We start from the raw sequence: 11203 nt of genomic DNA on the forward strand, positions 1-11203 counted from the left end.
ATAAAATCAAAAGGCGTGCCTTTGTTTATCCCTAAGTTTTAGTTATGTCGGCTCAACAACAAGTTCCTACATTCAAGCTCGTCCTGGTTGGAGATGGTGGTACCGGTAAAGTAAGTATAGCACAAGCAATGTCACAAACAACTAACATTTAGACCACTTTCGTCAAGAGACACTTGACTGGAGAGTTTGAGAAAAAATACATGGCCACCTCCGGTGTTGAGGTCCACCCAATGTCGTTCTACACCAACTTCGGTGAGATCAAGTTCGACGTCTGGGACACTGCTGGACAAGAAAAATTCGGTGGATTGAGAGACGGTTACTACATCAACGGTCAATGTGGTATCATCATGTTCGACGTCACCTCCAGAATCACCTACAAGAACGTTCCTAACTGGCACAGAGACTTGGTCAGAGTGTGTGAAAACATCCCAATTGTCTTGTGTGGTAACAAAGTCGATGTCAAGGAAAGAAAAGTCAAGGCCAAGACCATCACTTTCCACAGAAAGAAGAACTTGCAATACTTTGACATTTCCGCCAAGTCCAACTACAACTTCGAGAAGCCATTCTTGTGGTTGGCTAGAAAGCTTGTTGGTAACTCCCAGCTGGAGTTTGTTGAGTCTCCAGCTCTTGCTCCACCTGAAGTGTCTGTCGACGCTGACTTGATGGCCAAGTACCAGGCTGAGATGGACCAAGCCGCTGCTATGCCATTGCCTGATGAGGACGACGCTGACTTGTGATTCTTGTCTCCATTATTAATCAAGAGTGTTTTGCTGTCACGGTGTAGAGATGTATGTATTGGAAGATCAAGAAAACTAACCATGTTTTTAAAACAGCAGTGCACAGCACACGGAGAGAGAGCGAAAAAAAAAATCCACCAATTTCGGTTACGTAGCCCCGTCCACCTCCCACCTCTGCCTCTCAACCAACGAAAATTCTCCGTTCTTATTCGTACACATCTCTCAAGAACGATCTAAAATGTTGAACCTTGTTGCCAGATCTTCAGTACGTGTGAATCTACATGCCATTGCTAACTCGCAGAAACTCGCTGTTCGTCAGAACGTGAGAAATCTTTCCGTTTCGGCCGTGAGAAACAACCTCGTGGCCGATCTCTATCTCAAGGAATTGAAGGCTTTCAAGCCAACCCCACTGTCTGCTGCCGACGCTGAGGCCGCCACCAAGGCATGGAAACTTCCACAGGCTGCTAAGGTCCCTGCTTTGGAGGCTGAGGGTGCCGACGCCCTGGCTGAATACGACTCTTCCAAGGTTGAAGTGGCCGAGAACGCTGGTGCCGCTACCACCGAGGAGTACAACCCAGACGACTGGTTTGTGTTTGAGGAGGAAGAGGAGCCAGGCCACCACCATTAAGAAGTATAGAAGAATATTACATCATTAACGTCTCTTTAGTCCATGAATGTCTATCTCCGGTAAATTTCCAGTACTTATTCCACCGCGTGCCACACAACGGTTCCGCGTTCAACAGTCTCCCCCACTTGGACGCTCGCATCAGCAGCGGGGAACATGTCCACCGAACCGTGTTCCAGCACGGGAGACCAGCTGCCGTTATAGAACAGTCTGACCACAGAAATCGGCTGCTCCAGGTTGTTCTTGTCCCAGAACACGCCCTGTGCCCAATTGCCCACCCGCATAAACCTGCCCTCGCCGCCGCTCTTCACCTCGAACACGCGGCACGGCACGGGCTCGATGCTGGACGACGACACCTGGACTTTCTTGTCTGGGCTCGACTTGAGTGGGTCCACACTCATCCACATCTCCACGTAGTTCTCCACCTTGCCCGTGGCAGAGTTGAGCATGGCCCCCGTTTCGCGACGGGTCCCGTCAGGCAGCTTTTCAAAGTATCCCACATCTTTGGAGATGTCTTCCTTCAACGGGTATTTCGCGGCCTGGCCGGCCAATTCCCTCTTCTTGGCCTCGGTCCACTCGTGGATGAACACAGAGTCAAAGAAATCGTGCGAGAACTCGAGCTTGGACCCGTCAGCTGCCAGCAGCTTGGCCTCCCCTGCAAAAGCCCACTCAAAGGGGAACGCGAGATCGGACTTGATCAGCGGGCGCACGTCCACAAACTTATCCTTTGGTGAGTTGAGAATCAGTGTGTCGGTGGCCTCTGCGGGCTCCGGGGCCGAATCCCACGCAATCGAGAGTCTTGTCGAAATGCTCATAGTCGATCGACGCTAAAATAAATAATATAGAAAATATCCCTCCCGCAATAAAATTTTTACAACGAAAAAACCATCGATGGGAAAAGGAGCAGCCAGGTTTGGAGGAAAGAGCGGGTTTCTTCCCAAGCCGCGGGAGATCTTCAAGCAGCCATACAAACACGTTGTTTACCAAAAAGAGAAAGACACCGGGTACGCTGACGGGATACAGCATCCACGGGGAACCACCAGAGACCTTATTCGGCCGCCGGTGGTGACGCCTGAGGAGCGGTTGTTGCGCACGGCACACCCGCCGAAGACGGTGTATAACGCCGAGAGCATGGCCAAGTTGCCTGCCGAGCAGCAGGCCAACATCAAAAACGCCGAGCTTCGAAGACAATATCTGGCCGAGTCGTACAAAGCTGAGGTTTCGAGACTGGAACGGCTCGAGGCTTTGGAGCGTCGCAAGGCCGAGGAGAAGGCCAAGCGCGAGCAGGAGGCGCGCGAGTACAAGCAGAGTAACGCCGAAGTCTACACGATGCCGACTGTGGAGCAGTACCTGGACGGTCCGTTTATTCGTCCCAGAACCGAGGAAGAGACTGCTTTGTTGAAGCAGAAGCGCCAGGCCAACAGAGACACGATGATTTTGAAGGAGAAACAGGACCGTGCGGTGAAGCTTGTGGAGTTGTACAATGCGACGGCGAATTTTGCCGTGACGGAGGAGAAACTGAAGGAGCTTGTGGATAGCGCATTTTCAGAAAGAAAGCTGCAGAGTGTCCGCAACGTTCTGGGCGTGGACACGAACCGGTTGGGCACGACTCCAGCCTCCGGTATGTTTGAAAAGACGCTGGAAGAGACGATTGTGGGAACGGTGAACCGGGGACCATCGCTCGATACGGTGGAAGCCACTTTAGACGGCTTCAACGAGGCGATTTTGGAAACCGCACAGCAAACCATCGAGAGTCGCAAATTGGAGCTGAAGGAAATGACAGAGGAGAAACAAAGACAACTACAGGAGCTGCAGGAGAAGATGCTCCGGGAACGGGAGGAGTCGTAGCTGTACATAGATGCAATTCTTTAGAATGGTAACATTATCTTTCGAGCTGATGCTCTAGTTATACATGGGTATGAAAAGCAAACAGGTTCGAGAATGGTTACAAGGACTCCTCGTCGGTAGCCTTTTGAGTTCTTTTGATCTTGAAGAATCTGATTCCGCCCTCGTTGGAAGGCAGGGTTCCTTGGTTGGTCTCATCTGTTGGCTGGGAGACTGGGGCAGACGTGGCAGGTGGTTGCGGAGCGACCAGTGCCCGGTGTTCTTGGTGGACCTTGTAAGCTTTGTGGAGCGAGCTGCAACAGGTGAGGAAGAAGACGATCAACAGAGCAGTGAAGGCAGCCCAAGCCATACCGAGCATGGAAGGACCCACCTTGGCTCTGATTCCGGCGTCGTGGAACTTGTTTCTCACCATCACAGAAACAGCGGTTTGACAAGCCACACCGGCCGCACAGGTGATCAAACTGAGAGACACAAAGAAGACAACAACCTGCTTCAGGGCTTTCCAGCAGAATTGGAACAGCAAACAGATGAAACTCACTCCGGCAAACACGAGAGCCACCAAAATCAGTGGGAACGAGAACCGGGACAGGTAGTAGTAGGTATCTCTATTGCTCACAAAGTCTTGGGGCAAGGAAGTGGAGTTACCAAAGTTGTCATATGGAGACAGGGGCTGGTCAGGGCCCAAGGCACCGCACTTACCGTTAGAGTGCGAGTCGTAGTTGGAAGGGTTGCAAATACCCCAGAAAGTCCATCTGGAAACGTCGCCAGCATTGCTAATTTGGGACGTCTGAGCCTGGACCCAGTAAAATTGGTTGAAAGGGAACGAGGACACAGAACCAGAGAAAACGATGAAAAGTAACACCAAGGTGGTTCCCGCCAACAGCAGGAGAGTGAGAAGTCTGTTCAAAGTGGTGAGAAGCATAGCGAACTGAAAATTGGAGAAAAAAGTTCGAGAGCAATTACTTTGTATATGACTTTGTGAATTTCACCTAATTATACTTACACAGAAATACATAAACAACTACTATGTATAATTTGCTAAAAAGGGAGAAAAGTTTTTTCGAATTAGCTCGAGAAGTTGCCGTTTTGGGAAAGTGACAAACAGGATTTGCAATGACCCAAACTGGATTTCCTCCCGGGACACACTAACTAGGGAAAACACTAGCAACTAACAAAGGAGTGGCAGAAAGGAACAATAGCAATCCCAGGTGGACGGGAACTTTAATTTGAGAGGCTTGCTGGAAACCGTTTCGAATCTCACATCCATTTCCAACTGCTCACCCCGCCTAACACCCCAACCCTCACACCATAGTGCCCCGTAATAAGCCCTTTTTATTTTATTTTTCTTCCTGTTATTGTTTTTTTTGTACAGATCATGGAGGTCATCGTGCTGGACTCCTCCGACTCGCCTGCCCCCGTGCGACGCTCTCCGCGGCTGTTCGTCTCGTCATCCAGTCCCTCCGCACGCCGGCTCGTGGCCAAACGCCAACCCAAGCTCGTGCGATCGTCCGCACACGCGTCCAGCTCCCTCCCCAGCATCATCGAGATCTCGTCCAGTCCGAGCACACGCAAGTCCAGACGTCTGTCGAAGATTGCCTTGCCCAGCTCGCCGACCATGGAGTCGGCCCCGTGTGTGGCTGATGTGCCTGAGCTCGACATCACAGACCAACACAACCTGTCAGTCCAGGAGATCAAGTCGATGTCTGCCCCTCCTTCAGATGACATCCAATTGGGCAGCATCTTCGACATTGGCACAAACACCACGCTGGTGTCTCCGCTGAAACCATTGCACAAAGAAAGCACGCCCACCACGGCCCCACGCTCGGCATATTCTCCAGAGGAGCTGGATGCCATGCTTGAACATGCGCGTATTGCTGCCCCAAAAGAACTCAAACAGATCAACAAGATGCAGCGCACAAAGGAGGAGCTTATGGCAGAGGTGAAGATCGAGTTCGAAACCAAACTCCATGCTAAATTGCTCGAGATCAACGCCGATCTCGATAGTCTGCTTGAACCGGTGCAAGTTGCCACTGCCTCGCTGTTCCTGCCACTGATCCAGTTCAAACGGACAATTCAGTCGGTGTACCACGACGAGAAAGGCGCGTTTGTGCCCGTTGAGAAGTACGACACCACAGAGTCGACGGTGGTGCTGTTCTACGAAGCAGCAGACCTCGTAGAAAAAATTAAAGACGACTCGCTCCGCACAATCATCACCAGAGTCAAACGGACTCGCGACAACGCAAACATCGTGGTCATGATCAACGGTTACGACCAGCACCTGCAGACCCTCCGCACCCAGCACAACAGGGCATTTGTCACACAGGTGATGCAGAAAATGGGCAAAGACAAACCGCAGCGCAAGCTCGAGCGAGAAAACAGCACCATTTCGGCAGAGACTGTGCGACAGAAACTTGCAGAGCTCGAGATCTTCTTTGGGATCCATCTGTTCCCTATAAAAGGTCTGCGGGAGCTGGTCGAGTGGCTCAAGTCGTTCTGCTACACTATGGCTTCCAAACACTACGACCCGCACGAACGCCACCCGGACCTCGCCAACGTGGGCAACATCCGCTCGGGCCAGACCCCTGAAGAATGCTACCAAGAATCGCTCAAACAATTTAAATATCTAGTTACCTCGACAGCCCGCACGCTTGTTAAGGAATACCCAACGCTTGCAGAACTTGCCCATACCTTACAAACCAAAGTTCCATCGCTAGTCCGGACAGACGTGGAACAGAACCTGAAAAAAGCCTTTACAAGCACCGATCCCAACGAGCTTCTCAACGACTGAGTCATTTCTTACTCAATCCACGCAAATACTCAACTTTCATATACGTTCTGGATGTTAGTTGCTAGAAATCACAATACTGACTTTAATCTCTGGAGATCCTCGTGAGAAATCTGATCCTTCATTGCTTCCAACTGTTCCACTGCCTGCGACAACAGCTTCTTTTCTTCCGCATCGAAAGTATACTTGTGTGAAATCAACGTGGTCACGATGTTGGTGGCCGAATCTATGCATCCAATGTGACCGTCCACCTTGATGAGCTTGAGCAAAGACGATACAACACCGTCCTGCTGCAACTTCTTCAGCTTAGACTTGTCGATCGATGTGGAGAGCGAAGCGTTCAGCAAGGATAGCGCTCTGAGTTTCAACTTTTCTGGCGAAGAGGTGTTATTCAGAATAGGTGCAATGACTTCCCATCCGTTGTGTTTCTCAAAAGATTCCACTCCTTTTTCGTTGTGTCTCACAATATTTGCCAAGGCATAGATGGCCTTCAATTTTGTTTCTGGCGTCGAGGTCAAAGCCAACTCGACGAGCTTGGCTGTTCCATTCTCTGTTTCCGCATACTTAAGGAAATCTTTCTGCGACTTAGGGTTGTTCTGTGCAGCCGTTCCGATACAAGAGCAAGCCAGCGCTTGCAGCTGATTTTCTGGACTGCTCAGCTGGCTTAGAAGCGGTTCCCAGAGCTCGAGGTTCTCAATGTTATTGGCGTTGTCGAGGTTCTCGATCAACATCTCGAAATTGTCGAACGCAACAAGCTTGTTCTCCAAATCAATTTCAGGACTCACAATCACGGCCATGTTCTGCTTCATCAGCGTCGGTTCGTCGGCGGCTTGTCCGAACAACTGAGAGAGGAGCTCTGGATCCGGCTTTGGTGCTCTAGCTTGCACCTCCTTGTCATCGGACTGGTTGGCAATCGACCACTGTAATAATTTCTCCATAGTATACTCTAGAATATTAAGAAAAAAATCTAGCTCCAAAATTATTATATAGCACAGCCGCATTTATAGCCAGCGATAGGTTGTCCGAAAAAGGAGCCGTCAAAACCATGTGGAAGAACAAGATTAAACAAATGGGTAAAGTGGAGTGATCGAAAGGCTTTGACGCTCTCAAACGTGTTCTCTCGTATCAAATTCGCCGGTTTAGCCCATCTCGTACAATCGGTGTAAAGATGTAAGGATAAAGACAAGTAGGGCGCGCTCAAAAAGTTCCCCCTATTTAATTCATCCCTTCTTCCTAATAGAAAGAGAACCTGCAAGCAGGGGTGGTCAAAACCACTGCTGATAAAGGGCAGGAGTCAACAATGGCTTCCAGGCAAGCACTTGGTTGCAATGGAGAAAATTGGGGAGCCTATAGACGCTGGCGCGGGTTCTGGAACCGAGCGACACTTTTCCGGAAGCTTTGGCGCGGGTGAAACTACCGAGCGACGCTCTATAGCTACTCAATTGGAACTGTTACTATCAATGGCAACCCTGGGTAACTGTATCCCTACTGTGTGACCGGTACTAATAATTTTAGCTCACTACCAAATCAGTTAGGAACAACACAAAAATTCCACTCACAAGGTTTGAGGATCACGTTGGATACAAAGATTGGAAAGCTCACCAGTGGGATCAAGAGTTGGATCAGCTGCTGGCGCGGGTTTTGGAACCGAGCGACACTTCGTTAGAAGATTTGGCGCGGGTACCCATTCCGAGCGACGCGTTGCTACACTCTTGTCTCGAGGCGAGCCTCACCGGTCAATGGATCCAATTGAGTTCATACTATGTGAAGAAGATCACTTAACAGTATTGCCATGCTTCAGAACATTACACCACTACATCTCTACCACCTGTTATCCACAAACATCTCAATTGAAAGTCAATCGTTGGCCCTACATCCCATGGCTTCTTTTAGGACCCATGGAAGGTCTTTGATGGAACATCGAGCTATACTTATGGTTTAATGTTTCAATTCAGAGACAACAGACTGCATATATATGGCAGTCCCAATATAGTGTGTCTGTGACTATATGGGGCTGCCATATATATGTGGCAAAATGCAGGGGGGGGCAGACACCTTGCATTTTGCCAATGAAAAGGGGTGGTAGCGTTGCAACGATGTTCGTCGGTTCGAAAAAGTGCTGTACCTCCCCTCCGCCGCATACGGCGGCGTCATAGCGCTCCCCTCCGCTGCTAATGGCAGAAGCAATGCATACTTCCTCCGCTGCGGTTGCAAATTTGGCAGGGCCCTCCCTCCGCCGCAAATGCAGCAAAAGTGAGGATCCCCTCCGCCGCAACTGGCAGCGTCAATATGCTTCACTCCCGCCGCAATGGTGAAAGGTTTGCATACCTCCTCCGACGCGGTTGCAAATTTGGCCGAGATTCCTCTCCGCCACAACCGGCAGCGTCAATATGTCTCACCTCCACCATAATGGCAGCGTCAGCGAGCCCCCCTTGTCCCCTCGATAGGCCACAAATGAGGGTCACCGCTTTCTATCGCAAATGATGGTATATGGTGACCCTCGCTCCCTTCTGAAAACAATGTCATAACAGGTGGACCACAAGAAAAGGCTAAGAACTTATGGAGAACCACTTTCCATGTCTTGACGAATTGATTGATTGTAAGATAGGCCGGCACTCCCTCGGATGTGACCAATATCAACCACACACAGAACCGCTTGAATCAAGTGGACAGTACACTCAAGTGGAAACCGCCAGAAACACTGGGGCGACCCCCAATTGAAACAAACAGGTAAGAGCAGCAAGTTTCTGAATTATCGAGACCAACACAACGAGCAGAGAAGACACTGAACTCGTTGTTCGATCCCCAAAATTGCAGATTAAAACTTCCTTGGCGTCTCGAGCTCAACATGTCAGAACGGAAGCATTCGGGTAAGTGGTGTGATTAGGTAACCGCCCCACAGACCATGCTTTGGCAGTGTCAAGCCGAATAACGCCCAGGCGCTCCCACAATATTGATCCAACTAGAGTTACATCTTCGTGTTCAACGAAAAACATCTCGATCGTGCTCACCAATCATCATAGTCAGCAATCAACACAAACCATATAGCGGACAGAGAAGACACATGAACCCGCCATATAGAAATGCAATTGACAGCGTCAAATAAGGACACGGAGCTCGACTGATTTGCGCTCAAAGAACCCCAAAGATGGGTGAAGAAGTAATCACTTGAAGACCGAACCACAGGATCAAACAGAGAGCTTGAAAACTCATATTCTGGTAATGGCGCCAAAAGAAGAAGATGGCAGTCAGTGATCAAGTGGTGTCAAACAACTTCGCGGCGGACGGGGAGTCTTGATAACTTGGGACCCCTTTTCTAACAACGTTAGCATGACTCAATTGATGTGACTTTATCCTTAACCGGGCGCTGTTTGTCATTGAACGCAAACAGCAGAATGATGAACTAAAGAATTCAAAGGTAAGTTAAATTTGATCGCCAGCGCCAATTAGTACATACATGGTATTAGCGCGCCGCTCATCTGCAATCGATTTGGAAAATAATTATTCAATTTTTACACCGCCATGGATGCCATCGCAGACAGAGCGTTCGCAGACACGCAGGCAAATCCTCACAAGCTTGTCGACGAAACACCATCTTCTCTTGCAGTGGTACTCGATATAAATCCTCTGGAATGGCGCAAACTGGAAGAATCTGGATCCATTAATCTGAGACAGGTTGTGTCTTCCGTTATTGTGATGCTGAATTCGCATCTTTCGTTGAACAGCTCAAACCAAGTGGCTCTATATGTTGCAAACAGTTACTCACACGGAGCACAGTTGATATACCCACATCCTGATTCAACAGTGTCTTCTAGATTTTTACACACACCTGGAATGTACCGACAATTTCGATTTATTGACGGTTCGATAGTGGACCAGATTAGTCACATTTTAAGCGAACAACCAGAGACTCTGGAGCAGCTTGTTGGTCGCGATCCAAAAAACCAGCATGTGAAGGGAACTTTAGCTGGTGCCATTTCGATGGCACTATGTCACATCAACAAGTTACAGCAATCAGACGAGCTCAACGCCTTGAACTCGCGTATCATGGTGGTGAGTATCAGTGATGATAGCACCTTACCATACATTTCTGTCATGAACGCCATTTTTGCGGCACAGAAGATGAAAATATCTGTTGATGTTTGCAAACTTGGTCCGAGCTCCACATTTCTTCAACAGGCAGCAGACGCAACTAATGGAGTGTACATCTACATTACCCAACCGAGCGGACTGATACAGTATCTGACTACGGCGCTATTTATTGATCCGATGTTGCGTCCTATTATTGTACTACCTACTGACGAAGCAATTGACTTCAGAGCGTCGTGTTTCATCACAAACAAAGTCATCGACGTGGGATACGTGTGCTCGGTGTGTCTCTGCATATTAAGTATAATTCCTGACGACGAGAAGTGTCCAACATGTCATTCGAAGTTTGATCACAATTTGATCACCAAGTTGAAGAGAAAACCTAAAGCACTTCCGCTAAAGAAGAAGACTAAAGAATAAGCCGATTCGCGACGCTAGAGATCTGCGATTTCAACCGGTGGAGACTTACTCTTCCTTGGCAACAGGTGGCTTAATCCGGGCCTGCGGATTGACTCCTGGGAAGACCAAGTCCATGTAACTGCTTCCGAGTGCGATAAGAGCAAAGAACAGCTTGAAAAGAGCTGGCTGGGAATCGTCATCACTAGGTTTGATGAGCGGCTCGTTCAAGTAAGCCTGGACGGCTAGGAAAACACAGGACCATGCCAGAGGCTTGTTTCTCATGAACATGGCCACCATTGGGAGGTTCTGGGAGGCGAAGGCCGTTGCCGAGTTGCGGGGCTTGACCGGCACGTGGACGTATCTTGAGGTTAGCAGGTTGTTGGGAACAAACTTACGGTTTTATCAGCTCTGGTCTTTTAAGATCTTTAGCCATTTTCAACTGGACGATAAATAAATAATTTCGACGATATCGAAAGTGGAGGCCAATTTTGCCTCGGAGGAGCACGTGATTCGTGCATCACGTGACCGCAATTTTATACACTAAAAAAATAATTTCCCACTTTGAGACTTTAGTAAGCCTGACTCGTTCACCAAGAAAAAAAATACAAGGGGGTTCGTTTAGTGAAAAAAAAACTGATGGGTTTATTGTTTGAGGATTATTAAGAAAACCCTTGAAACAAGCACTCAGTTTATCTCGATCTATTTACCGGACGTTTTCACCAC

The 11203-nt window shown here is 49.0% G+C and overlaps 11 protein-coding genes across 11 annotated transcripts; 6 read left to right on the forward strand and 5 right to left on the reverse strand.

Annotated features, from left to right (window-relative positions):
- Positions 1–44: 44 nt before the first annotated feature.
- Positions 45–737, forward strand: OGAPHI_007178 (uncharacterized protein; the record flags this gene model as incomplete). The annotated part of the gene is made up of 2 exons (XM_046208545.1): positions 45–114; positions 184–737. The coding sequence occupies 2 exons, from the start codon at positions 45–47 to the stop codon at positions 735–737; spliced, it is 624 nt and encodes a 207-aa protein (XP_046057684.1).
- On the reverse strand, positions 132–820 carry OGAPHI_007179 (uncharacterized protein; the record flags this gene model as incomplete). The annotated part of the gene is made up of 2 exons (XM_046208546.1): positions 132–576; positions 675–820. The coding sequence occupies 2 exons, from the start codon at positions 818–820 to the stop codon at positions 132–134; spliced, it is 591 nt and encodes a 196-aa protein (XP_046057685.1).
- A 155-nt stretch (positions 821–975) lies between these two features.
- OGAPHI_007180 (uncharacterized protein) lies at positions 976–1365 on the forward strand (the record flags this gene model as incomplete). Its single annotated transcript, XM_046208547.1, has 1 exon — positions 976–1365. One exon carries the CDS (start codon positions 976–978, stop codon positions 1363–1365), a length of 390 nt encoding a protein of 129 aa, XP_046057686.1.
- Positions 1366–1439: 74 nt separating this feature from the next.
- Positions 1440–2177, reverse strand: OGAPHI_007181 (uncharacterized protein; the record flags this gene model as incomplete). Its single annotated transcript, XM_046208549.1, has 1 exon — positions 1440–2177. The coding sequence occupies one exon, from the start codon at positions 2175–2177 to the stop codon at positions 1440–1442; it is 738 nt and encodes a 245-aa protein (XP_046057687.1).
- A 76-nt stretch (positions 2178–2253) lies between these two features.
- On the forward strand, positions 2254–3210 carry OGAPHI_007182 (uncharacterized protein; the record flags this gene model as incomplete). The annotated part of the gene is made up of 1 exon (XM_046208550.1): positions 2254–3210. One exon carries the CDS (start codon positions 2254–2256, stop codon positions 3208–3210), a length of 957 nt encoding a protein of 318 aa, XP_046057688.1.
- Positions 3211–3274: 64 nt separating this feature from the next.
- OGAPHI_007183 (uncharacterized protein) lies at positions 3275–4066 on the forward strand (the record flags this gene model as incomplete). The annotated part of the gene is made up of 1 exon (XM_046208551.1): positions 3275–4066. One exon carries the CDS (start codon positions 3275–3277, stop codon positions 4064–4066), a length of 792 nt encoding a protein of 263 aa, XP_046057689.1.
- On the reverse strand, positions 3308–4129 carry OGAPHI_007184 (uncharacterized protein; the record flags this gene model as incomplete). Its single annotated transcript, XM_046208552.1, has 1 exon — positions 3308–4129. One exon carries the CDS (start codon positions 4127–4129, stop codon positions 3308–3310), a length of 822 nt encoding a protein of 273 aa, XP_046057690.1.
- A 410-nt stretch (positions 4130–4539) lies between these two features.
- On the reverse strand, positions 4540–5061 carry OGAPHI_007185 (uncharacterized protein; the record flags this gene model as incomplete). The annotated part of the gene is made up of 1 exon (XM_046208553.1): positions 4540–5061. The coding sequence occupies one exon, from the start codon at positions 5059–5061 to the stop codon at positions 4540–4542; it is 522 nt and encodes a 173-aa protein (XP_046057691.1).
- Positions 4583–5995, forward strand: OGAPHI_007186 (uncharacterized protein; the record flags this gene model as incomplete). Its single annotated transcript, XM_046208554.1, has 1 exon — positions 4583–5995. The coding sequence occupies one exon, from the start codon at positions 4583–4585 to the stop codon at positions 5993–5995; it is 1413 nt and encodes a 470-aa protein (XP_046057692.1).
- Positions 5996–6063: 68 nt separating this feature from the next.
- OGAPHI_007187 (uncharacterized protein) lies at positions 6064–6930 on the reverse strand (the record flags this gene model as incomplete). The annotated part of the gene is made up of 1 exon (XM_046208555.1): positions 6064–6930. The coding sequence occupies one exon, from the start codon at positions 6928–6930 to the stop codon at positions 6064–6066; it is 867 nt and encodes a 288-aa protein (XP_046057693.1).
- Positions 6931–9514: 2584 nt separating this feature from the next.
- OGAPHI_007188 (uncharacterized protein) lies at positions 9515–10501 on the forward strand (the record flags this gene model as incomplete). Its single annotated transcript, XM_046208556.1, has 1 exon — positions 9515–10501. The coding sequence occupies one exon, from the start codon at positions 9515–9517 to the stop codon at positions 10499–10501; it is 987 nt and encodes a 328-aa protein (XP_046057694.1).
- Between the last annotated feature and the right edge of the window lie 702 nt (positions 10502–11203).

This window comes from Ogataea philodendri (genome assembly GCF_020536065.1).
Source record: "Ogataea philodendri strain CBS6075 chromosome Unknown scaffold12, whole genome shotgun sequence".
Classification (NCBI taxonomy): Eukaryota; Fungi; Ascomycota; class Pichiomycetes; order Pichiales; family Pichiaceae; genus Ogataea; species Ogataea philodendri.